Raw genomic sequence first — 27,691 nt, 5'->3', positions numbered from 1 at the left:
AGAGGGAAGTGAGTCCTGAAAGTTGTCCTCTGACCTTCGCACGAAAACTGTAGCACACATATGTACGTACACACACACACACACACACACACACACACACAGAAAGTTATAATTATATTTTCTTCTCTCATTATGGCTAAAATCTACAACATAAATGTTTCTTTGTGGGAACTGGACCTGCTGATGTCTAAGTGTGCACTACAAGAATTAAAGAGGTGATTTTATTACCATCTGCAGCTGGCTATGTCCCCGGACCCCTGATACCTCATAAGATGCAGGCATTGATCTTGGGGTCCGACTGTTGAGAGCAGTAAGACCCCAGATCCTGAATTTCTTGTAATCCCCTGATCTGAATGCCTACAGCTGCTCTGAGCACAAGCCCTTCAGGAGTTCCTGATGGCAGGAGAGTGGTTTCTGGTGGGTTTGGCTGAGGCGTGGCCATCTCTATATAATCTGCCCCTGAACACAATAAAGGGGGCATTCTTGGGGAATTCAAGGATGACCCGTGTCTCTGTCTGTCTGTGTTTGTGTATTTTAACCTCCTGCCCTTTGCCCGAAGCTCGGTAACTGTAGGTAACTGGGTAAAAGCGCACCGAAGGCAGACATGGGGGCGCGGTGCGTGGCAATTGGAGGTCTCCACCGAGATAGCGGCATCCGACCTTACCTAGGACTTTTAGGATGACGTGGCTCCAAACATAGCGTCCTGAGTTCTTCACCTTGCAGGTGTATCGGCCTTCATCACTCGGCTTGAGAGGCTCGATCTGCAGGGAGGCATCTCCTGCTAGGAAGTTGGAAGCAAAGGCCACTCGGCCCCTCTGTTCCTCAGTCAAGTTATTGTAGACGTGGCGACTGGAGTAAGTGATAACCTGGGGAGACAGACAGAGGCCGAGTCAGGGGGCGGGACTTCACCTTCCCCTTCCGCTGTCAAGATGAGGAAAGGGCCAGGTGTGTTGGCACACAGCTGCTATCCCAGCACTGGGGAGCTTGAGGAAACAGGATCACAGGTTCCGGAACAGGCTAGCCTGGGCTACAAAACAAAATCCTGTCCAGAAAGAGAGCGAAGGAGGGAGAGAAGGAGAGAGAGAAGAGGAGGAGGAGGAGGAGGAGGAGGAGGAGGAGGAGGAGGAGGAGGAGGAGAGGAAGAAAGGGACTATTCCCATTGACACAAAGCAGGCAAGTTTGGGCTGATTCTAAAGACCCAAGGGATTATTAGAAACGATAATATGTTTGCTTAGGCTTTGCTGTTCCTTCTAAGAATAATATTTTATATTTACCTGTGTACTATTAATTATTTTAGGCAGAGTTTCCCTGCGGTAGACCTGGCTAGCCTGGAACTCACTATGTTTCAGACTCGTAGAGATCCATCTGCCTCTTCCTCAAGAGTGCTGGGGCCAAAGGTGTACACCACTACACCTGGCCTGTGTAGCTTTTATTTATAAAGTCCTAATTGCTTCGTTAAGTACTCGGAACTGCTCCATTTTGAGTTGCTTGAATGTGGTCAGCTACACACACCCTGAGCATAGTGTTTCTACAGCGTTCACAGTAGGTGACACCAGTCATTGCCTTTGAAGAGAACTGAGGAGAAAGGATAAGGATCAGGCCAAAGCGCACCCTTCCCAACGATAACCTTTTCTGTTGTCTGTGTTTTCCTACCACTTGAATGTGATCTCTTCAAAAAATGCACTCATCATAAACCTCAAAAAAAAAAACCATAACTTCATATGAAAAAAAAAAACCAGAATAGTCAAATCCTGTACAATAAAGGAAACTTCTAGAGGCAGCATTATCCCTGCACTCAACGGCTCAGGCCACCTTTATTTATACTCAGTTTTTCATACCAGGGTTACGTGAACAGCTTTATTTCTAGCTTCTATTTTTGACTTTAAGAAATACATCACAAGTCAAGGATACATCGTGATCATTTATGAAAGCCCCCTTTATACTTTCCCCAATACACTTTCCCGACCCCTGTATAACCTTATTCTACACACAGAGTTCAGCATTTTTGCAGGCTTAACTAAATATCGAGCCAGACACATCCTGCTCTCACAGCACTAATGCCAGCTGGCAGCTACTTACGGTTACAAAGTCAAGAAATAATAGATATGGGCACAATGCTTTGAGGACAACAATATCCAAACCCAGATAATACTTTCGGGTCTGCAAGATATGCTTTTATTACGGCTTTTATAAGAGGGTCCCAAGTCTCAATCTCTCTGTAAAAGCAGACATTGACTAAGGATTCTTTTTCCCATCTCAGTAGGCCATACTTCTCCCACCAGTATAAGCTCCCACGTATGGTAAAGACAGACCTATCCACCCCACACTTTACATTGCACTAATCCCATCGGAATACACTAGGCCCTATCATTGCTTCTGTATGCTTGGTACCGGGGAACTTACTCCACCAGTTGGCACTATGTGCATTCCCGAGGCTTTCCCCAGTTCTGTGTCTGCATGCCTTACTCTCCTCTCCAGACGTGTGAGACGTGGTTAATGTTCCAAGTGTTGCCTTCTCGCATGTACCTAACTATCTCTATTGTGTCAGAAAAGTTCCCAGGATCGGGCGTTGTAGTGGGTAACTCCAGATAGGAGATTTGAGAAACATTAGCCCCCTCTTGAATCTAAAGGGAAAATATCTGAGAAAGGGAAGACTTTCCAGGGGAAATTACAGCTCTTGCATATGTGACTGACAAAGGAAAACTAAAAACCGCCCAAAGAATCAACAATATAATGAGAGGGGAAAATAGGCGGCAAGCTGCACAAATTTTGCAAATTCCTACGCTGCCCTGTGGACTGCTGGTCCCTGTTAAGTGAGACTCCGTTTCCACAGGTGCCTTACCCCAAGGAAACCCATTAGACAGGTGGTCATGCGCTGATCCGAGACTGGGTTAGGTGGCTCCGCCCTGCTGGGTTTATTACCTCTCCTGGTTGAGCTATCTCGCCAGTCAGGCCAAGTAACCTGTTTTGTTCTCACAGAACTTGAGAACTCAAGACCAGGAAGATGGTTCAGTGGGCAAAGTGGTTTCAGCTCAAGTACGAGGACCTGCGTTCCACCTCAGCTCTCCTGGAATAGCAGGGCATGATGCTGACGACCCCCAATGCTTCCAAAGGATGTGGGTTCAATTCCTGGCATTCACATGGTGGCTCGCAGCTATTTGTTACTCTAGTTCCAGGGGATCGGGTGTCCTCAGACAGATGCACATGCAGAGAAAGCACCAATGTGCATAAAAAAAAAAATAAAAATGCATAGTTTAAAAAAAATCTAAAGTTACTTAAAGAAATCATATTTCTCCCACAAAACACGCGAACTGGGCATCTTTGTTTTCCCAGTTAAGGGAAACACATCTTAGATTTCCCTAAGAAAACAATCCTCTACTAGTCAGTGTAGTCTGCCTGCCAGCCTGCCAGCCTGCAGGTCTTTGCTCTTTTTCCGGATCGTCCTTGCCATTTCTGTGCCAGGCTGAAGGAGTTTGCCAAAACCTCAGGCCTCTAACCGCAGATCTGCCATCCTGTGCGGTTTCCACACCAGCAAACACGGAATGACCGCTTCCCACCAGACATGGAAAAGCCACTCAGACGCGCAAAACCCTTCTCTTTAGTTTGATCACAATTGAGTGAGATTAATGAAGAGAGGAACATAAATACAGAATACATTTCCTTGGGTTTACTCAGAACCTAGCAGGAAGGATGTGCCAGAAAAGTCGGTGGTATTTGAATCTGAAAGGTAAGCAGGCTAAATAAGGGACGAGAGGCAGAAAAGGAGAGTGTTCCAGACCCACAGAACCGATGGCCCTGGGGTAAGCACGGAAGGAAGCATATGGGGATCTCCCGGGCACATTTCTGGACACAGCTGTTGCCTGTTGTGTCACTCAAGTGCCTTCACCCAGCCCCAGCCACATGCTGCCGCTCTGCCACTCATCAGAGGCTTTCCTGGAAAGAGTTAAAGCTACCAGTGAGACATCCATCCATCCATCTCTCCACTCTGTCCAAACTCCTCAGTGCTGTCGTCAAGACATAGAAGCTTAGTAAAAATTTGCTGAGTTTAAAAAAAATGCAGGGGGTGTGCTGGGGAGATGGCTCAGAGGTTAAGAGCACTGACTGCTCTTCCAGAGGTCCTGAGTTCAATTCCCAGCAATCACATGGCAATTCACAGCCATCTATAGTAAGATCTGGCGCCCTCTTCTGACCTGCTGCCAATCATGCAGGCAGAACACAGTATACATAATAAATAAATAAATTTAAAAAAAAAATAACTGCAGAGAAAAAACAAACAAACAAAAAACACAGAGTGTGGTTTGGGCAGTATATGAGGCCACTGGCAGTGGGGCCAGGATCTAATTCTAATGCATGAATGACTTTGTGGAGCCCACCTTGCTAAGCCTAGACGTAGGATGGGGGTGGGGCGGGAGGGAGTGCTTTGGTCTGGTCTCAATGAGGAGATGGGATGGATGGGATGGACTTAGTTGACTTCCCAGAGGTGGCCTTACCCTCTCAGAGGAGTGGATGCGGGGCAGGAGGTGGGGATGGGGTGAGCTGGGATTGGCATGTAATAAACAAACGAATAAATGAAATGAATGAATAAAATGCAGAGAGAGAGAGAGAGAGAGAGGGAGGGAGAGAGGGAGGGAGAGAGGGAGGGAGGGAGGGAGGAAGAGAGACGACATCTTTCTTTAGAGCTTCCATGTCAGACATTGCCTAGCACAGAGAAACCAGAGAGGCAAGGCACCTCTCCTACTGTGAAGAGCTGGCTCACGATCTTGGGGAAGAGAGAGAAAAGAAGGAGAGACTACTAAACACTATATCATATTATATTTGTGTTTATCCGGTACTGTCCTCTTACCTTCACATACCAGTACTGTGGGGCAGGTGTGGGCAGAGACCTGTAATTCCAGCATTTGAGAGACTGAGGCAAGGTCTAGCAATCCTCCTGCCTCAGCATCCAAATAATTGGGACTATATATAGGTGCACACCACTATATGTGGAGTGAGCTCATTGCCTAGGTCTGGCTTCTTTCTGGCTATGGTGTGTTTCTGACCTGTCTCATCGACGCTACAAAATACTGTCAAGTCAGTCTTACTAATGTGAAGCGCACATTCGCTCCTTTGGCTCAAACCTCTAATGATTCCTTACGCCTTTGAAAGATGACCAGGCTCAGCCTAGGGGTTTCAAAATCACCACCACACTACTCTCCTAATGTCCTTCCCAATCGGTCCATTTCACACAGCTGAGGACCAGCAGCTTGCTTGGCTTCCCTGTCATCGATATGGGTTGTGCTTCTTGTGTGATCCACCCTGGCCTTTGCCGACTGCGTTGCCCCACTTAGGTAATTTTTCTTTCTCTCTATCTCCACATAAAGAAGCCTGTTCATTCTTCTCGTGAAACCTTTCCTAAAGTGACAGGCTGGGAAGGGTTCCTCACTCTGCTCTCATCTGTAGTATTTCTTTGTACCATTTTTTTATTTCTTTTGGGGACTGACGATTGAACCCGGGGCCTTGTGCATGCTGAGCACAAGCTGCCACCGAGCTATACTTCAGTCTTAACCATTTTCCTTTGAGGAACAACTGTGAAAGACTTTGGAAACAGGCAGACAGGTCTCTGGATGTACTTTCTATAATGTTGGGCACATCCGGGGAACCCGGTACGGCTGTCTGATTTTATGTCCAGCCGCGAGCTTTAGCTGGGGACTCACCAGCTCTGCATTCAATAGCCCTACCCTAAAATCATCCTCTGGGTCAGGTGCAGTGATTCATACCCACAAACCCAGCACTTGGAGCTGAGGTACATGAGTTTGAGGATAGCCTGGGCTACAGCATTACCTGGTCTTAAAACAAGACAAATCCACACAGCCTCTGCTTGGTACGATGCTGGGAATTAGACAACACAAAAGAAATGAGTGCGGAGAAATTAAAGGATAACTTCTGAAAAAGAGGTAAGACTGTGACCTGTGACAGGAAAAATGGTACGGTGTCAGGGATTTTTATTTTACTCATGAAATGACTGAAAACTAGTAAGGAGAGAAACAGACGTGGTAACAAATGCCTAGAATCTCAGAGCTCAGGATGCCAAGGCGGAATGATCACTTGTTTGTAGCTAGCCTGGGCTACAAAGCAAGTTCCAGGCTATGAAAACTGATTGGTTTCTCTGTGAACAACAGTGGCTTTCGTTGCTGTAGCTAAGAAATGTTACCGTAGGAGCTGGGCAATGGTGGCGCAAGCCTTTAATCCCAGCACTTGGGAGGCAAAGGCAGGCGGATCTCTGTGAGTTTGAGGCCAGTCTGGTCTACAAGAGCTAGTTCCAGGACAGCTAGGACTGTAACACAGAGAAACCCTGTCTTGAAAAACAAAAACAAAAACAAAACAAAACAAAACAAAAAAGAAAAAAAAAGAAATTTTACTGTCGCCCTCCAACTCATGACTCTCCTGCCTCAGACTCACAAGCCCTGGGTGCTGCCAACACCTAGGTCTGATGTTGCTTGATTCTGGTGTCCTTGGCAATGATCATGGACCCTTCTCCTTCAGAAGTGCCTCTCTTCTTATTTTTGCTCAAGAAACATTCATGTAGGCTGCCTTTTGTTAGTACAGTACCCCTGCAACATTTTTTTTTTTTTTAAGACAAGGTTTCACTATGCATTCCTGTCTATCCTGGATCAGATTCACCTGCTTCAGCCTCCTGAGTGCTGGGATGAAAAGTGGGTACTACCACACCTGGCTATTTGGATTTTGTGTGTGTGTGTGTGTGTGTGTGTGCGTGTGTGCGTGCGTGCCTGTGTATAGGTCTGCATGCACATGCACACATGACTTGTAGGCACACAAACGGGCATGTATAGAGGTCAGAGAACAATCTGTAGGAGCAGATTTTCTCTTTCCTCCAAGTTGGTCCCTGGGATCAGACTCAGGTCATCAGGCTTGGCCGCCATTGCCTTTCCCCACTGAGTCACCTGGCCAGCCTGATTATCGCGATGGTAGGAAAAGGAGGTGGTGAGAGTAATCTGTATATTGTCATCTGACAGCGCAATGGAAGTCGATCCAATCCTTCTGCAAATAAAAGAGGTAAATGAATGAATTACAGCGGTCACCAGGCTGTGTTTATGGAGGGCCCGGAGGACCTGGGTCAACTTGTCACAACTTGTGTGGACCGGATTCATCCGCCGCACAGTCTGGCAGCTCCTCGGCTGCGCTGTGGCCTGTGAAGCAATTGCGAAGTTGCTTGTCTGTTTCATTTGTATTTATTTATTTGTGTGTTTGTGAACGCCAAGGCACGTGAGTGGAGGCCAGAAGACAGCTTGTGGGAACGAGGGCTCTCCTTTCACCACGTGACTGAACTCAGGTCGCCAACCTGGGCTGCGAGCACCTTTACCCTCGCAGCCATTTTGGCACCTGGTTTCTGTTGTTTTCCGTCAGGGAATTTCTTGCTCAAAGTCAAAGGGAAGAGGAAAGAGTGATGTGTAAGAGGTTACCATGGGAACTGGACAATTTGTTTTAATTTTTTTTTCTTCCTTTTTTTTTTTTTTTTTTTAAATGTGCTTTGGTGTTTTTGCCATGGGTGTCAGGTCCCCTACAACTGGAGTTACAGACAGTTGTGAGCTGCCATGTGGGTATTGGGAATCGAACCCGGGGTCACCTGGAAGAATAGTCAGTGCTTTTAACTCCCGAGCCATCTCTCCATCCCCCATTTTGATTTCTCAATCTGAGGATAACATAGAGAAAAATTCTGCTGTATGCTGCCAACTGATTTTTGGGAGGGGATGGTCAATCTCCCTTTTGAAGTTTATCCAACCTTAAGACAAAGGAAAAAAGTGCTTGAATTCTTTGGCTATACTACCAAGACTGAGATCCACGAGTTCCCGGGACTGCCTACTCACCCCCAGATGTTCCCTGCCTGTTCTGAGCATCCCAGACAAAAGAGAGAAAAACATTTCTCAAGTTGAAATGCAAAGCTAAACTTGTGATTTGCGTCACTGCTTAGCCCACTTAGCACACCACGTCTATTTCAGCCGTTCCCGTCTCTTCCGCGCCTCCCTCAGCCCCGCTCTCTTTTCAACGCCCTGGAAGCTAAAAGTCCTGGCAGCTGTACCCACTATTTCTTTCTTAGCTCTATCTTGAGATTCCTAAGTACACATGACTGTGGTTTAAACGATTGTAAACTGGGTGCAGCCGTGAATGCCTGCAGTCTCCGCCTTCAGGAGCGTGAGGGGGTAGGAATGGGAATTTAAGGCCAGTCTGGGATAGACAAGTGAGATTAAAAAAATGTTTTTAATTTTTTTTGCTTGTGTGTGCTTGTGTCTGTGCATGTGTCTGTATCTGTGTGTGTGTGTGTGTGTGTGTGTTCATGCACTTGCTAAAGCATGATTTAAGGGGAAGAGGAGAAGCATGAGGAGGAGGTGGGGGAGGAGGTGGTATAGTATGAAATTGTGCTTGCTTGCTTGTAGTTGAGATTCTCTTAAATTAGTGTACCTGTGCCAGAGTGGTTGCCTTAAAATGAAACATGTCCCCAGAACTCTTAAAATCTTTCTAAAACTCCATGACGTTATTATAGGAACAGTTTTAATGTCCCTAGTACAGCTGGGAGCTCCTCCACGCAGCCCCTCCAGGCTCACATCTTTAACTCTGCCGCTTGGGAGTTCCCAGCCTTGGAGCCTGCGCTGCTGTGCTTTCTTCAGGAATGTTTGGAGACCTAGACCAGAGCTGCATGTTGTGATCTAGATTACCTTGAACTTCTGATCTTCCATTCCCACCTCACATGTTGTGATTTTTTTAAAATTAGGTTATCTAGTGTTTCACCTGCATGTATGCCTGCAGGCCAGAAGAGGGCATCAGATGTGCCCTGGGAATTGCTGGGAATTGAACTCAGGACCTCTGGAAAAGCAGCCAGTGCGCTGGGCCATCTCTCCAGCCCTGATCTCAGCATCTTAGAAGCAGAGCAGAGCAGGACAATTGCCAGGAGTATGAGGACACCTGGGCTGTAGGGCAAGACTCGGGCTCAAAAAGCAAACACAAGTTTTACATCAGCTTCTTTTCTTTTCTTTTCTTTTCTTTTCTTTTCTTTTCTTTTCTTTTCTTTTCTTTTCTTTCTTTTCTTCTTTCCTTCCTTTTCTCTTTCTCCCTCCCTCCCTCCCTCTCTCCCTCCCTCCCTCCCTCCCTCTCTGTCTCTCTCTGTCTGTCTCTCTGTCTCTGTCTCTCCCTCCCCCTCCCCCCCCCCCTCCCTCCCTCTCTCTCTCTCTCTCTCTCTCTCTCTCTCTCTCTCTCTCTCTCTCTCTAACAGGAAGTTCTTCCTCCCTCAAGTCTTGGGGCATGGCGGGGAGGTTCTGACTTTATGTAGCAATCCTCTTGGTTTCACTTAACTCTGGAGTTTCACTTTCTGGAGTTTCGTTACCTGCAGACAATCACTGCCCCAGAGCACTGAATGAAAGTTCCAGAAATAGCTAGGTGGTGGTGGTGCACGCCGTTAATCCTAGCACTTGGGAGGTAGAGGAAGGCAGATCTGTGAGTTGGAGGCCAGACTGGTGTACCCAGGACAACCAGGCTACATAGAGAAACCCTGTCTCGAAAAACACAAACAAACAAATTCCAGAAATAAACAACATGTACGTTTTAAATTGTGTGCAGGATTCTGAGGACTGTGAGGAAGCTTTTGCAGTCCTGCCCCATCCTGCCTGAGCTGGAACTGTCCCTTTACCCAGCCAGTCCATGCTGTCTAGGTGACCCTCTCCTCAGTCACCTAGCAGCAGGCTGTTCTTAGATAGCTGTTCGGGTATTGTAGTACTTAAAAATTTGGATACGTTGAAGAGAAGACATAAAGCCTTCCTTTGGTGAAAAGGTGAAAAGTCTTGCCTCCATAAGGCAAAACAAACAAAACACCATGCTGAAATGGCTATAGTTTCTGGGAAGACTTAGCTTGTTCATTGAGACAGGGTGTCACGTAGCAAAGAGTGCAGTGCTCCCCCTGTTTATACAGCTAACCTTGAACTTCTGATCTTCCATTCCCACCTCACGAGTGCTAGAATTACATGTGTGCACTCCCACCTCCAGTTTATTGATGCTGTGGGTTGAACCCAGGACTTTGTGCATTCTGGGTAAGGGCTTCATCAGGTGCATTACCTCCCCAGCTCCTTTCCCCGCCTTTCCTTTCAAATTATTTCCCAGAAGCGCCCAGGAGGCAGTGACATGGTGGTCTCGTCCCAGCTACATCCTGGCACCTAGAATGGCATAGAATAAATCTGGGGTCTGAGTGACAGAACAAATGACCATTCTTAGGTCGTCGGCCGAAGATAAGTCAGAAAACTACGACTGCATGAAGCCAGGTGAGTGGCGGTTTTAAACCGACTCTAACTGCCTCACCCTTACGGTTGTTTGGCCAAATAAATCAGCAGCTGTTTTTTTTCCCCCTTTACTGCAAATGAAAACATTTGGGCAACAGTCAGGCGTGTGGCTGTTAAAGAGGTGTTCTGTGTGAGTGGCGATAAACCACAAGCACCCACAAGAGAGAAACTATTCAGCAATATCCTCTAAGGACGGCGGCAGCATCTTCTCCACTGGGGTCATAATGACGGCTGTAGGGATGACTGCAGCCAGGCCGTGAGCTGGGGAGAGAGATCAGCTCAGCTCGGGCTCACAGGATAAGTGAGGCCTTGAATCACTAAGAAACATCAGAGGTCAGAGTTTCTGTCTTTGTTTGACTCGAGAGGATTTTTGGTGAAGGTTGGCCAGTTGGTTCAATATCGCAGATGGGCAGATACTCAGCGCGAGGTTCATCAAACTGACTTGGCAGGACCCTCACACAAAACAGATTGCAGGACAGAAAAGGCAGCCCCAGATCACTTAGGACTTGGGAGTCGGACTCAAGTCTGGTCAGAGGAGAGTCTTTCTCAGGGTTGTTATTCTTTGGCTTTTATTCCAGGAACTCCTATTTACTCCGTTCAGAGCTGAGAATAGCATGTGTATGCCTGACCAAGACATTCTCAGAGTAAACACAGTCAGGTTAAGGTGACCTTGCTCTGCAGAGAGCAGGTCGTCTTTGGAGGACGCGCTGTGAGGGCAAGATGACAAGCAGGGTCACAGAACAAGGTGATGCAGGCAGCTGTGTAAGCAGGTTAAACTCCATGTGATCCTGAGAGGTATTTGAGTGGAAACCTTAGCTTCTCCCAGCACAAACCCTCCTATGAAATTAGTAATAGGGACATGCAGAGGAAAGGACAAACTTTCTTTCTTTTTCATTTTTTTTTAAATCAGAGAAAGAAGTAAAGCTACATTAAAAAAGAAGGCAAGTTTAAAAGACTCCCCAAGTCATAAAAATAAAATCATGGGACTGGAGAGATGGCTCAGCGGTTAAGAGCATTGCCTGCTCTTCCAAAGGACCCAGGTTCAATTCCCAGAACCCATGTGACAGCTCTTAACTGTCTGTAACTCCAGTTCCAGTTGATCTGACCCCTTTGCATAGACATATGCATAGACACACAAGACATGTAAAACAAATCACAAAAATCTTATTTCACATAAGATGCAAGGCACTCTAGTAATCATAAATAGGCGTTATGCTAAACCATTTTGGCCAACCCTAGGCAAAAAGGATAGGAAAATATTTAAGGTAAGATAGGTCCCATTTTGATATTCAATAGCTAGGTATATTAAATGCATGCTGAGTTTGTGACATTTCCTATTGGTTTATGGAAATGTAACCTTATCTTGAGTTGACTAGCATTTCTTTTTCTTTTTTTTAAAATATTTATTTATTTATAATCTATACAGTGTTCTGCCTGCGTGTCTGCCTGCACACCAGAAGAGGGCACCAGATCTCATTACAGATGGTTTGAGTCATCATGTGTTTGCTGGGAATTGAACTCATGACCTTAGGAAGAGCAGCCAGTGAGTGCGCTTAACCTCTGAGCCATCTCTCCAGCCCTGTTGAATAGCATTTTTGCTTATGGAGAAATTTACCCGATGGGATGTAGGACATACTTCCTCATTTGCATAGTAAGTTCTAAAGACAGAGAGGTTCAGAAGAGTGGAGTTGACTTCAGACACACAGCAAGGGCAGACCTTCTGAAGGGACATGCCACACACCTCAGACATGCCAATACCTCTTACCATGGTTTCTCGGTCACTAGGGTAGACAGACCACGACAAAGACGTAGAGGCCCCATAAACGTGTCTGCAAGAGCTGGTAATAATAGAACAGAACACATTCTAGATTTTAACATTCGGCAACACACCGCCAACTACTGTGACTGACTGGCGTTTCTAAGGAGTTAGGTTCTTATCCATTCATTATTCCCAACCTTCGTCAGTCAGAGTCTGAAGGAAACAATGAGTCTTTGAGTAGAAACGACTGTGAGTTGCTGTGTGGATGAGAACAGCTACGCTGTGGAGCACCTGAATGAGGGAGACTCTGGCCGCAGGCTGTGGAGGTCACTGTAGGGGACTCAGTCATAGTCGGGCAGCGCAGGGCATCCTCAGGAGGCTGAGCACTACTGCCTTTGTCCACACTGCCGGAAGCCCATCATGGCTCTACCTACATTGAGTGTAGAAGTCCCAAGCCTGTTTCTTTATTTTTTTGACTCAGAGCCAGCAGTTGTCTCGTGGACTAGTCACATCTGTGAGCAGCACTGTCATTCATGTCTGGTTCTTGTCCCTCTGTGTCACGTGTCCTTTGTCGTAGTCTATGATCTTTAGAACCTGGAAGTCATGACTACGTAAAGCCAAAACCTGGGCAGGTGATGATGGTTTCAGAGAAGCAGGAGGAAGAGAGTTCTGCTCCGTCAGAGACCCCTTTTTAGTCAAAGATGCTAAGAGCGCAGACTCCCTTCCCCAGTGTCAGGTGGCTGTGAGCTAGTTCTGCCCAACCCAAAGACTCTCACACCCTCACAACCCAAATACTCTTCTATTCTCCTGTTTTTTTGCAGACACGGTTTTACTATGTAGCCCAGGCTAGCTTCAAGCTGGAGTTCTTCTTGCCTACACCTTCTGAGTGCTCTGATTATAGGTGTGTACCACCCTGGTCCTTTTCTGTAGCCTTGCACGTGAAATCATTCAGCCTAAGGTTAGAAGGGAAAGGTTTGAAGAAAGCAAATGCGAGGGCGGAGAGGAGAGCAGCTCTAGCAAGGAGAGTACTTACCACTTTTTGGTTCCCTTCATTATCCGTGAGCAGCCATTCAATGTCCAGGGTGTCTTTCTCTGGAAGCCCCAGCTGATGGTGACAGGGCAAGGTAACCTTTTCCTCTGCCACTCTCTTGATCTCAGTGTGAGTTCCCAACGTTCCAACATAATAGGATACTGGAAAGAGAAAAAAACCTCTAATGAGCAATGCAGACGCTGGATGATAGCACGTACGGGTCAGAGATCACAACAATAAGCCATGCGTGCCTCTGTGGGCAAGAAGGGGCAAGCCAAGGTGTTGGAGAGCCTAGGCTGGAAGCATTAGAAGTCCTTTGCCTGCCCCTGGCTCCTCCCATGAGCAGAACCAAAGCTGCTTCAGAGTCCCTGGATTTCCCCCTCTTGGTGCCTATCGTCTTTCCTTGTTATGGTGTTAGTTGGTTGTGGTTTATTGGTTTTATAATAATTTGTCTTTATTTCATGTGCATTCATGTTTTGCCTGCATGTATGTCTGTGTGAAGGTGTTGGGTCCCCTGAAACTGAAACTGGAGTTACAGACATTGTGATCTACCATGTGGTTGCTGGGAATTGAACCTGGTCCTGCAGAAGAAGAGCAGAGCACCCACTTCTCTTAACTGCTGTGCCATCTCTTTAGTTTTTTTCTTCTCTCTCTCTCTCTCTCTCTCTCTCTCTCTCTTTTGTGACAGGCTTTCATACCATAGCTCGGGCTGACTGTGAGTGTACTATCCAGCCCAGGTTAACCTCAAACTCATGGCAACCCTCCTGCCTCACTAACCACCACAGTAAGTTCCCCTTCCTAGTTTTGCTGTTGTTTGCTTTTCAAAATCGTTTATAAGATCATTGCCAGGCCTGGTGGTGTAGCTTTATAATCCTAGAAAATCTGGGTGGGCAAGGCAGAAGGATTAAAAGTTCAAGTTCAATTTAGGTTACAGAGGGAGCTGAAGGCCAACCTGGGCAATCTAGTGAGACCCTGTCACTGACTAAACAGTGAAGACTGAGTCAGGCATGGTGGGTCATGCTTTTAGTCCCAGAACTTGGGAAGCAGAGGCTGGCAGACCTCTGTGGGTTCAAGGCCAGCCTGGTTTACAGAGTAAGTTCCTGGACAGCTAAGGCTACACGGTGAGACCCTGTCTTAAAAAATACCAAATATAAAAAAGTGAAGAGAGGCTTGTGGATATTTGTGGATATAGCTCAGTGGTAGGTGTTTGCTTATCACATGAGAGGACCCAGGTTCAGTCCCCGGTACCTTGGCAAACAACATAAAACAAAAATGAATGATATAAGTCTATGTCTTGATCTGTCTTCTCCTAGCAGAGGCTTCTGGAAGGATGGTGCTCATGGGAGCCCTGAGTTGAGCTACAGGCAACATTTGTTTCTGAAGTTACAATCATTTAAGTGGGAGAGAACCTTCCAGCTTCTGATTTTTCATCGAGAACCTTCTTATTTTTCACATGAACTGCTCTAACCCCAGAGAGATTTTTGTTTTCCAGAGGCACGCATTTTAGGGGGACGAAAAGATGGCAAACGCCATTGTAATAAAAAGGGAACTTGTTCCTAATAGAAGGAGTATGCAAAAGTAGAGAAGAGAAATTACGGGCAACTGCTTACAGTAAGGGCTTTGTAAATATGAGAAACCCTGTATGTAAGTCATCTGTCTAGTGTTTAGCACTTCGTGAACGAAAGGCTACTGCTGTGAGTGCCTATGCGCCTCCCTGGTCATGCTGCCACACATCTGGAATCCCAGCTGCTCAGGGGCAAGGAGTGAGGATAGTGTCCTGTGCCTGCCATCCTAGCACTTGGAGGCTAAGGCAGAAGAATCAAAAGTTTGGGGCCACCTGGGTTAAAAAAAAAACATTAAGAACGGCCAGGTAGGGCTGGAAAGATGGCTTAGAGGTTAAGAGCATTGCCTGCTCTTCCAAAGGTCCTGAGTTCGATTCCCAGCAACCACATGGTGGCTCACAACCATCTGTAATGGAGTCTGGTGCCCTCTTCTGGCCTGCAGGTATACACACAGACAGAATATTGTATACATAATAAATAAATAAATATTTAAAAAAAAAAAAAAGAACGGCCAGGTAGTGGTGGCGCACACCTTTAATCCCGGCATGAAGGAAGCAGAGACAGGAGGATCTCTATGAGTTCAAGCCCAGCCTGGTCTACAGAGCAAATTCCAGAGCTATAGGGAAACTCTGTTTAGAGAAAAAAAAAAAATGAAGAGAAAAGACAAACTTTCAGAAGACGGGACTAGACAGTGAAGAGCATTGGCTGTTCTTCCAGAGGACCTGAGCTCAGTTCCCATGCCCCATGTCAGGCAGCTCCCAACCCAACATCTGTTTCTTGCCATTTTCTATCACGTGTACCCCAAACACCAAGTGCCCTTGGAACAAGTGTGGTGCCAAGTGGAAGACTGTGAGAGGAAACCCACGTGTCACACTTGCATCTGAACAAACTGACATGTTGCCCAGCTTATGCGGCACAATCAGTTTAGAAATAATGCTTTCGGTTTCCTTTTACTGCGGATGTGAGAAAGGCTTTCTGTAAACTGACAGGTTTTTGCTATTGGTTTTGCATTGTGGATTTGAACACATGGCAGATAGTCAGTCAGGCCTATTTTACTGAGGAGCAGACTAAGGCATAGGGAAGAAGAATCCAGCTATGAGATCCTGATAATCAACTCACTTGAGCAGAAGTTCTCTGTTGCCTAATCCACTGTCCCCCAGTTTCCATACGGCAGCCCCCAGGAAAGCTGAGAAGCTGGCCTGTCTGCATTGTACCGAGATGAGCCTGGAGGAGGAATCGCTAGCTTTTGTCTCTTCTGAAACCGGCGCAGTGGTACCAGCCTCACACAAAGCTAGAGAACAGCACCCAAGTGCACCCAGTAGGCCCTTGCTATAGGCGGAGTAAATCAATGCAAAGGATTGGCTGTGAGACTTGCCGAACGAGGCCACTAGAGGGAAACCGAGGCTCAGATTTGGCAGATGTCCCTAGAGGACCGGAACGCGGTGTGGGTGGTGTGCTCTGACAGAAGTCTAGCTTCTATTTATAACACACCCAGAATTAAACAGAGCGGCACCAGGAGGGTGTCTCTGTGAATACAAATGACTTGAGCGAGGCAGGGAGCATCAGTCGGAGCCTGCGAATCTACTGTGATCCTTGAACCGCAAGCCCCTCCGACTCCAAGATGCCAACAGGATCTGCGGAGTTCTGTGACCCTTTTGTCTTCTCAAGATAATAATTATTACCATATGTTGACTCTACAGTTTGGGCTGGCAGGGGCCTTGGTAGTATTTGTGGGAGTTGCTTGCCATGTGCCTGCCATCTGCTAGGTGGGAGGGAAAGGGCAGTCCAGGCACCCTACGACTAGTCTAGGAGTCCCTGAGCAACACAAATTTTTGGGGGGCGGGGGATCCTTACAGATGGCGAAGCTTAAGAAGAAACTGCAGCCTAGCTAAGCTAGTGAGAAGCAGGGGAGCGGGGAAGGGAGAGTTTCCGACATTTTGCCGTAGATTGTCTGTGGGAAGAGGTGTTGGAAGGGGACTTTGGAAAGAAAAGCTTCCTGTGTTTAAGCAAAATGCTTTCCCGGAGCCGTGGGCTTTCCCCGGTGGGGTTTTTTATAGGCAGTCCCCACACTTAACCGGTGCTAGGGGGAATTAACCTTTGCACCCTAGCGTTACCAGCAGGCCGCTAGTCCTGGGACAGGCAAAGGAGCTGCCCTGGAAACAGCTCCCTCCTTCTCCTCTGTAGTGAGAAAGGGACTACCTCTTAGAGGAGCTTACGTTTTGCTTTTTAAAACCTTGAGTTTCATTAGAATCTCTTGTTTATTCCAGGCTGCCTTCAAAAAGACCAGACAAGAGAAAACTTTCACAAAAACCATATACTCTCTCTCTTTCCCTCTCTTATAGTTTATTGAGTATACCACATAAGACATAATGGACTGACCGGTGACTAAGAACAAACTCCAACCTCTTTTTTTTTTTTTTTTTTTTTTGGTTTTTTTCGAGGGTGGCGCACGCCTTTAATCCCAGCACTTGGGAGGCAGAGGCAGGCGGATTTCTGTGAGTTCGAGACCAGCCTGGTCTACAAGAGCTAGTTCCAGGACAGGCTCCAACCTCTTTTTTCTTTTTTTTTTTTTGGTTTTTCGAGACAGGGTTTCCCTGTAGTTTCTAGAGCCTGTCCTGGAACTAGCTCTTGTAGACCAGGCTGGCCTCGAACTCAGAGATCCGCCTGCCTCTGCCTCCCGAGTGCTGGGATTAAAGGCGTGCGCCACCACCGCCCGGCTTCAACCTCTTTTTTCTTAATAGGGCTTTCTCACTTTTCCTGTGCCAGGTGCGTACAGCCTCCCCACATGTCCCCAGGTTCTGGGTAATGAACTACAGAAATGATTACTGAATGTATAGTCACAGTAGGCTCTAGTTAAACCACAGAGCTTGGTGTAGGGGTTTGGAACTGAGTTATTTATCAGCCCGTGTAGGTCAGAGTTTACAAAGTTAGAGCGCCACAATAGGTTACTTATCCCATGGCAGGGATGGAAGTCTGTTCATGCATACTGTGTAGCGTACAGTGGAGTGCCCTCTAGTGGTGACAGTAATATAGACGCCCTTTCTTCAATTGAATGATACTTCTTTTCTCAATGGTTCTGGGACATTTAGCATTCACTAAACCTGAGCAGGAGGAGCTTTCCCATATTTTTCTTTACCCAAGATGCGTGAGTAAGCCTCAGGAGAATGAAACCATCATGAATAGTTAGAAAAGAAAAAGGAAGGGCTGTTGAAACACTTGCAAGCCTGAGACAAAAGCAACACTGGGTACTGTGACTTCAAAGTTAGCCTGGGCTGCAGTGGCCTATCCTGTCTAAAAACAAGACAGTAAAAAAATAAAAAATAAAAGGGACTTCGGGAACTTTCTCATCAGCCTCTCATCGCACAGACCGAGACTTAAGACTCAGTGACTCAAGCCAAGCTCGTAGGGTTCCGTATGGGGAGGGCTGTGTGTGTGGACTCGCGCGAGTGAGACATCCAGACTTTTCTGGAACACTGTACGCACTTCCTGAGGCACCATGATGCCTTGGCAGGAGTGAGCTTTGGGATCACACCTGGATTCAGAGAGTCCCTGGCCTCTCTCAGCCTTCTCTGCGCTGTGAAAGCAAGATGAACACCAACATCCAAAGGGTGTTGGGAGGATTTTACACGGCCGGGGTCAAGGATCTCACAGAGCACACACTCAGCAAAGGTGGTTATTATTAATGACTGTCACACTGCACTGTAAAAGACAGTGAGAAACAGAACAGCACTGGGGAAGCACAGCAGGATTGTGAGGGCTTTGGGAGGAGATGGGTCTGGGGAGAAGGGTATGGGGGCATGCCTTAGCTGCAGATGGAGGATCCCAGGGGTGGGGGGTTCCTGGCCTCTTCTGCCAGTCTCCCCAACTAGAAGCCTCACTGCCAGCTAGTGAGGTTCCTCTTGTACCAAGAGAAGCATATGATTCCTCCCCAGCCTTGCACCCAGACCAGAAAAGGATCTATTTATGAAGAGCTTCAGAAGAGAGGAGGAAAAAGGGGGCTGGAGAGATGGCTCAGCAGTTAAGAGCACTGACTTTTTGAACCTAAAGAACCCGGATTCAATTCCCAGCACCCACACGGCAGCTAACAACTGTCTGTAACTTCAAGGTCTGACATACTCACACAGACATACATGAAGGCAAACGCTAGTGCACATAAAATAAAAGTAAACAAATTATTCAGAGAGAGAGAAAGAGAAAGAGAGAAGGCTGCATCAGCTATGAATTGCTAATCACCAGCTATATTTCAATGACTTCTCGAATGTAAGCATATTTGGTATTTAGACAAGGCCTAAAGCTAAAGGAATGAGGCTTGAGGCTTGCCAGTGGAATTTCAAACATCTGGAAACTGGGATGATGTCTGGTTAGGACAGTCCCCACACCCCAGAGGGTTTTTGTTGCAGGACTCTCTAAGATAGTGGGGTGAGCACAAGGACCAAGCCATAGGCTGTGGTCAGGAGACCGGACACAGGGACTCCTCCTCTTCACACCTTAGTCTGAGGGAAAAGATGGCGAGGGGATAAAAAGAGGAGGAAAGGGGGGGGGGGCAGTGAGCGGGGAACAGAAGAGGGGGAAGGGAGAGCCCAGCATTGATTTAAGTGTAACTGGGTAAGCTTTTATTCTGTTTTGTTACTGCAGTGCTGAGTACACGCTGGGCACATGTTTTATTACAAACCACATCCCCAGCCCTACGTTTTCTAGATGCAACAAAGGCTGATTCAAGATGAAGTCTCAAGCCAGGTGTGGCGGTGCATGCCTTTCATCCCAGCACCTGGAGGCGGACACAGGTGGATCGCTGAGTCTCAAGCCAGGTGTGGCGGTGCATGCCTTTCATCCCAGCACCTGGAGGCAGACACAGGTGGATCGCTGAGTTTGAAGGCAGCCTGGTCTACACAGTGAATTCCAGGTCAGCCAAGGCTATATCGTGAGACCGTGTCTCAAAAAGGGGAAAAAAGAAAGAAAAGATGAGGACCGACGATCCTCTGTGACAGACTGTCTCAATCTGTGGCTTCATGTCCACCCACACTAAACCCTTCCACTCTTCACTTACCAAGTACAGATGGTGCTGGGGACACAAAGGTGTGGGTCTCTAGTCCCCTAAAGTCCTTGGGAGGCTGATGGTTAGTGACTCCTTCAATTAATGGAACAGCTAACTCAGCTCATTCAAATGCCTTCTCCCAAGTGAGGCCCAAGACCACACAGTAAGCTAATGCTATCAGTTCTGTTTAGAGAAGAGAAATCCGAGGCCACATAGCGGAAGCCAATCAGTTTATAGGAAGCACTGTGGAGACAGCTCACTTCTGACCACCCCTGTTCCTAAGATCACTGCCTTTACCTTGCAAAATCAGTGGGAAACAGATAATTTCTATTAAATATATATGCACCAAGCTAGGCAGACTAGTTAATCCGATTGGGTACTCTGGGGGTACATAACTGTCTTTTAGCTGGGATTCTGAGCCAAATACAAGGAAATTTAATAGAGACAAGTTGAAAGTTACACCCAGACACAAGTACAGGGTCGGAACCTGGAATCAAATAAGAATTGGATTGGCTACTAGTTGATATGACTGTGGATTAAGTCCAGACTGCACTCACGTAACACATGCTGTGATGTTACAGAGAAGGGGCAGTCCCATTGCACATTCTATGACCCACTTAGCAAATGAGGCACATTTGTGAGCAGGGTGGGGTGCTAAAAGCTTGGAGAGACTGATACAAAAACAAAAACAAAAAGATTGCCTTCCGAGGAATGTGACTAGGACGTGATAAAGTTGGAGAAACGCACAGAAAGAGTAGTTGGCACAGCTATAGGTGAAGGTCAGTGGTACAGAATACTATAGGACTGTGTGGCAGCTACCTTCCAACATTTAATAGGTTGCAAAAGAGCCAGGCAGGCTTGGAGGCTCAGACCTGTAATTCCAGCCACTGGGGAAACTGAAGCAGGAGGCTCACAAGTTCAAGGTCTGCTTCGACTATAGAGTGAGCACAAGCCCTGCAAATTCCTGGGCAATTTACTGAGATTCTATGTCACAATAAAGAGTAGAAAGAGCGCGGAGACTAGAGCTCAGGGATAGGTACCTTGCCTAGCATGTATAAGGCACTAGGTTTAATCCCTAAAACAAGAAGGAAAGAGTCTACCAAACAAGTAACAGGGTTTCCTGTGTGGGGAGGCAGGGGCAGCATCTGCCGTGTCAGGAGAGCTCCTCATGTTTTTTTGTGTCATTCAGTGTGTGACTTGCTAATCTGTCTGTAGCTCAACCTCCCTCCTGGCTCCAGATCAGAGAGAGACCAGTGACTGAGGTTAACAGACTACAACCTCAGCCAATCTGTACACACTTAGGGTGCCGCATGACTCGGCCAGAGTTACAGGAGACTCTTTTGAGGTCTTAGCCTCTAAACTAACTTATCACGGCACTGCAGTTAGTGAATGTCCATGAGCTGTTTTCACTGGAAGTTCAATTGCACTTTATCGGATGACAGATTTTTTTATGAATCAATACCTGGGTATCATTTTTACCATATTCAACCTGATTTTCTATGTCTGTGTGTTCATGGGTTTGAGTGTGTGTGTAGGTCAGAAATCAACTTCCCTTCCCCCACCTCCTGTCTCTCAATGGTCTGGAACTCACCAAGCAGGCTAGACTGACTGGTTAAAAAGCCCCAGGAACCCGCCGGTTTTCACCCCTCATGACTGGGATTACAAGTGTGAGCCACTGCACCCGTGTTTTCTGCACAGATGCAAGGGATTGAGCTCGGGTCCTCATGCTTGAGTGGCAGGCACTTTATCTACTGAGCTGTCTCTTCAGCCCCAACGTGATCTTTTAAAATAAAAGTTTATCATGCCGTTTATATTTATGAATTTTTCATGTGAGAAAAAGGGCTTCTTTAGATTTTAAAAAAAAAAATCAAGTACATCATAAACCTGTTGCGTATTGTTCCTTGGAGCAGGATTATATCCTTATGGCATAACTGGTTCAACCATAAAACAATGGATTGGGAGATCGAACTTCAGTTCTGTAATCACACGTTACCTACACAATCATATGACTCTCTTACAAAAGATGGAACAGCATCTGAGTTTAACACATGGTGATTGCTTACCTTTTGTTTTGCAGGGCTGGGAAAGGAACCCAGGGCCTGGTATAGGCTAAGCTAGTACTCTGCCACCGAGCTCCACTCAGACCTGGAGCTAATGTGTTGAGAGACTTGCTGTTGATCATACTGTCTGATAGCAGAAGGAGCTGCAGAATACTACATTTTTCATTTGCATGCAGTTATGCAGGGGCTACAAAGGGGATCCTTATACGTGGATGTTAAACTGAATGTTCAAAATGTTTCTTGTGAGGGGAGGAAGTAAGAGGAGTGGGGGGAAATGTATAGCTCAATTAAAAACAATAAATAAAATAAAATAAAAAACATTTCTCATTGTGAAGCATTTATCGACTTGATGTATTTATGCCATACAAGTAGGAAATACACATGTGTGCTGCTGTGTGCGGGTGTGTGTCCTCACCATGCTGAGCTCTTACAGTTTACCCAAAGGGCCTCTTTTGTTTCCTTGTTTCCTTCCCTTCCTCAGCGCGCTCTTGGAAAGAATGCAGAAGAACAGGTCTCTAGGGCTATGGCATTCCTTTCTGCTCTGTAGAGGCTTTAATCCACACGGGGGCAGAAGTCACTCAGGGAGAATTAACCAATGCCCCCCTTGGTTTTCCCTAGCAAAGCTCATAACTGACAAAGTGTTAGACTCTCCTGGACTTGCTTGGTCAGCACTGTGCAACCTTTGGTATTATGAGATGAAACTACATGCACTTAATATTCAAGGGCCCATGCAACAAATGGAAACCTCAGAAAAGAGCAGGTTTTTCAGAGAATTTTATCCAGGAACAAGAAACTAACAGTGTTTTCATACTTCAAAATTGAAAAGTTTTATCTTATATTTCTAAGTGTCTTGCCTATAAATATGTTGACGTATCACATGTATGACTGTTGCCCAAAGAGGCCTTAGAAGAGAGTGCTGGGTCCCCTTGAGTTAGAGTTACAGCCATTTGTAAGCAACATGGGGGTGCTTGAAGCCAGGTCCTCTGTAAGAGCAGCCAGTGTTCCCACAATGAGCCATATCTCCAACCCCGGTTTTTAATAAATTTTAATATCTTTTTTTTTTTTTTTTTTTTTTTTTTTGGTTTTTTTCGAGACAGGGTTTCCCTGTAGTTTCTAGAGCCTGTCCTGGAACTAGCTCTTGTAGACCAGGCTGGCCTCGAACTCAGGGATCCGCCTGCCTCTGCCTCCCGAGTGCTGGGATTATAAATTTTAATATCTTAAGGTCAACATTTTACCCTTGCAACTTAAACAGATGTGTGCTTTGTCTAAGTCCCAAAACACTTATTTTTGCTGCAGAAAACACTATGAGAAAAAATGAAACAAAACAATTACTCAGATGCTGTGCAGTACTGTCATAGGACAGAAAATAAAAAGGATGAGGAGGGAAATTGGTCCCACCAAGCTGAGCAGTGGTGGTACCTGCCTTTAATCCCAGCACCTGGGAGGCAGATCTGAGTTCAAGGCCAGCTTGAACTCTACGGAGTGAGTTCCAGGGCAACCAGAGCTACACAGAGGAATCCTGTGTCAAAACAAATAGCAACAATAACAAAACCCAAACAACAACCAAAACAACAAAACCTACAACCTGTGCCAGAGCCACATGCCTATAATACCGACATGTGGGAGATGGCAGCAGGAGGATTGCTAAAAATAAAGGCCAACCGGGCTACAGAGTGAGTGAGAGCCTACCTCAAAACAAAACGAAAACAGAAGAGCAAGGAATTGGCTGGAGACTCGGCTCCGCTGTCAGGAGCACTTCCTGCTTGCTCAATTATGACACTCAGCATTTGGATCCCAGCACCCACATCAGGTGCTCACCAATGCCTGTAACTTTGGCACCAAGGGAACTCTTCTGGCCTTTCCAGGCACAGGCACACACACACACACACACACACACACACACACACACACACACACCATATATGTGTACTCACACAGACACATGTACACACGCATAAATAAAATAACATAAATTAAAAACCAAAGAACAAAGCCGCTCTCCCAAAAATCAGATGGCTAGAGATGCCGAGATGTCAGTAGTTCAAGGCTCTCTCTGCCTTGAAATTTAGACTGTTCTAGGCCAATAATTTACCCTACCTACAAAATCCTGGAATATGCTGGTTATTTGGGATTGAGAACCTCAAACTAGAGCAGGCGTGTGGAAGGTCATCTAAGTCACTGTCAAGGCTTTAGGCCAGTGAAGCAAGCTAGTCTGCATCAAAGATGTGTCAGATTGTTCATAGACAACGATTATTTCTGAGAATATGAACCACAGCTAAAATGTCCTGAAGTCGCGGCAGTGCAGAGCTCCCAGCATCTTAGTACTGTATCTCATTATACCCAGGTATACTGATTCCACATTCCCATAAACGAGCACCTAATCCCCTGCTTCTCTGGTTGCTACAAACCGACAAGGACTCTGACAACGTAGTTGGCATCCCAAGGGGAGTGGCCAGGAGCACTTCGATGTTCACAAATACAAGTGGCACTCTTGTGACTGTGTTAGGTACTGCCAGGAAGTGGAGAATCATCTTTCGTCTTTGAACAGACCCCAGTCTAACAGAGAAATGTGCAGGTACCCAATCCAGTTCAGCGCAGTGTGTGGTGATGAGTATCATGTGAGGGTCAGGAGTGCTCTAACAATCCACAGGAGGAAGAACACAGAAAAGGCTGGATCTGCTCTGGACCTTGAACTGGCTGGAAATGACAGGTGACGGCATGCCCTAAGCCGTGAGTAGCAGTCTGACTGCTTGGTATCCCTAAGTCACCGAGTACAGACATATTAGCCCCTCATCCTGACTAGTTAGCGGAGTGTGACTGTGGGAAGGGGGAAGGCCAGTAACATACAAGCTTCTCCACTGCAGACTGGAGGCTGACCGTCTGTCTAGGAATTAATTAACTTTTTTGTTTTTGTTTGTTTGGCCTCAGACTCAGGTATTCTGTCTGCCTTAGCCCTTCAAGCGCTGGGATTTCTAGTGTGTGTCACCACAAGCAGCTTGAGAAGGTTTTTTACCCTTGTTTCTCAAATAATAATGGTCAAAGGAAAGAGATCACCTGGCCCACAACGATCACATCACTCAGAAACATAGCAATCCTTGAGATCTCCTTCAGCAGCATCCTCAGCCTCTGTGTGTGGACTCTGGCTCACGTATGCAGGAACACATACACACACATCCCTGTCCAGAGTCCCCCGCAATCATGCCTGCGCCAGTCCACAGATGAGCGAGAGTGTGTGTGTTTGATTATGAATGACACTTCCGGAGGTCTAGATCTCACGCGGGCTTATTACATCAGCATATCTATTTACAGCCTCTGTCTCACTCCAAGTGCTAAGGCACTTTCTAAATCTAAATCTTTTATTACCGACGGAGGAGATCTGAACAGTAGAGGGGACTTAGAAGTAGGCACTTCTTCAGAGGGTGATAGTGCATCATTAGGGACCCGTGACAATGAAGAACAGAGGATGCTGGTGTCTCAAATCCATGGATGCAGGAAAGCCTCCATCCCGATTCTGTCTTATCACAGCTGGTAACAAACAGAGGGGGACTGGTTTGAGTTCTACCTCTTCTCCTTCTTCAGTCACTTTCTAGGAAGGGACAGCAGGGGCAGAGGACATAGAAAAATGGACCAGCAGAGCAAGCCTTGTTTTCTGCTCATGGGGAAGTCTCACCCAGTATGATTAAAAATGACAATGCAAACATGCTATCGGATACATTTAACTCTCTTGGGTAGAAATGTTGCTTAACAATAGTCGATAATCTTTTTTTCTGATTTTATGTGTGTATGTGTGCAGCCACGTGAGAAAGTGCCACTCTATACACACGGAAGTCGCAGGATAATGGGTGGAGATGTTCTCTGCTTCCTCTACGTGGGTCTCAGGGATGGAACTCAAACAGCCCATGCTTAGCATCTGTGCCTTTACCCACTGAACAAACCTGCCATCCTTACTAAGCTGTCCCCTTCTATTGAGGCTGGCTTCACACTCATGATTCATTCTCTTCGTTAGCTTCGTGAGTGACAGGATAACAGAGCTGTACCATCACACTTAGATAGCCAAAGATTTTTTGGGCATGTATATGCAAAAACTGCCACTTGATTAACATTTGTTTCCATTTTCCTTCTTTTCAGTAACTCTCATTTTGTAAATGAGACAGACATGGAACAGGAAGATTAGCTTGCCTACAGCCACACAATAAGGAATAGAAACATAACCCTAACCCTAATCCATCATTTTCAGAGAAAGAGAGAGAGAGAGAGAGAGAGAGAGAGAGAGAGAGAGAGAGAGAGAGAGAGATTGATTCTTGGCAACATATTAACACCCCCCAGTACATCTGGTTAATAAAAATTATATTGCTCTAGATCAGTGGTCCTCAACTTTCCTAATGCTGCAACCCTTTAATACAGTTCCTCATGTTGTGCTGATCCCCAATTATAACATTATTTCATTGTTACTTTATAACTATAATTTTCCTACCATTATGAATCATAACGTAAACATCTAATATGCAACCTCAAAGGCTCACCACCCACAGATTGAGAAACACGATTCTAGAGTCTTCTCAAAACTTTTCTGGCTGGGCAGTGGTGGCGCACGCCTTTAATTCCAGCACTCAGGAGGTAGAGGCAGGCAGATCTTTGTGAGTTCGAGGCCAGCCTAGGCTATAAAGTATGTCAGGACTGGCTCTAAAAGCTACACAGAGAAACTCTGTCTCAAACAAACAAACAAACAAACAGAAGAACCCCCAAAACCTTTTCTGTATTCTCTTCTACTCTGGTTATATTCAGAGGTGTTTCTCAACCTTTCTCTGCTCAGGCTCCCTTTTTGTACTATAAATGAACTCATATATCATCACTAGTGCTTGGAACAGATTAAATATTGTGATTAAACAATGGCATTTTATAGCAGACTTTCCAAAATAACAAGATGAATTTCATGCCAATTGAAAGAAGGTGGGCACAACAGAAATACTTAGTACATGGCTCTGTTTATATAAGGCACAGAAATAAGAAAGAACTAATCTGGCCCTGGCATGGTAGCACACACCTTTAACCCCAGCATTAGAGAGGCAGAGGAAGGTGGCTCTCTGAGTTCAAGGTCAGCCTGGTTTACAAAGTTCCAGAACAGACACAAAGCAACATTGTCTCAAAAACAAAACAAAAAAGCAACATTGTCTCAAAAACAAAACAAAAAGAAAGAACTAGTCTGTGCGTTAAAGTCTAGACAGCTAAAGTGTACACACACACACACACACACACACACACACATATGTCAATCAGAACTCTATAAAACAGTATTTTATCTCATTTCACAGTGCAAAATCTAAGACTCAGGAAGGCTAATTTGCTTAAAGATCTCAGTGGTGATAACTGTTAAAACCAAGATTTTAACTCTAGCAATGTGACACGAAACCTGTGTTCTATAAGTGACATCAACTACGAGAGAGTTCATATCACTCTGGTTGTATCTTTCTGGACTATGACATCAGGAAAACTTTACAAGTGTTCCTTTGTGGTCAGGGTGCAAAATCCCCAAAACTATCTTCAGAGATTATGGCAAACGGAAAGTAGCAGTCACTTCCTGTACAACACTTGTAGGTGACATTTCACAATCTGTTAGTAATTCTCTACAAGGCTAAAGCTGCTAGTCTCTGAGTGTTTGGGAGGAACAGTTAGGATGTATTCTTATTAACGTGTTCACGAGAAGCTACCAGATGCCACAGTACCTTTTCAATTACGTAAAATGAAGACATATAGGGCTATCTCTTTAAAGATAGTTCAGCAGTTAAGAACATTGTCTGCTTTTCTTTAAATAAATAGTTTTATTTATTTGTTTGTTTTAACATACCAATCCCAGTTCCCCCTCTCTCCTCTCCTCCCACTCACCCCGACCTGGCTGCTTTTTTTCAAAGGACTCGGTTCAATT

At 45.9% G+C, this 27,691-nt stretch overlaps 1 protein-coding gene across 1 annotated transcript in view; it reads right to left on the bottom strand.

Annotated features, from left to right (window-relative positions):
• LOC119810363 (CXADR like membrane protein) overlaps positions 1–27,691 on the bottom strand; it is an 86,312-nt gene that overhangs the window by 11,464 nt on the left and 47,157 nt on the right. The window contains exons 2-3 of the mRNA XM_038323807.1: positions 13,115–13,272; positions 665–866 (exon numbers count right to left, since the gene is read on the bottom strand). Coding sequence (XP_038179735.1) covers positions 665–866; positions 13,115–13,272 — 360 coding nt within the window. The remainder of the gene's footprint in view (positions 1–664; positions 867–13,114; positions 13,273–27,691) is intronic.

Source organism: Arvicola amphibius, chromosome 3, assembly GCF_903992535.2.
Source record: "Arvicola amphibius chromosome 3, mArvAmp1.2, whole genome shotgun sequence".
NCBI classification, from domain to species: Eukaryota; Metazoa; Chordata; class Mammalia; order Rodentia; family Cricetidae; genus Arvicola; species Arvicola amphibius.
The sequence above is the reverse complement of the archived record's forward strand: the minus strand, read 5'-3'. Positions and strand labels throughout refer to the sequence as shown.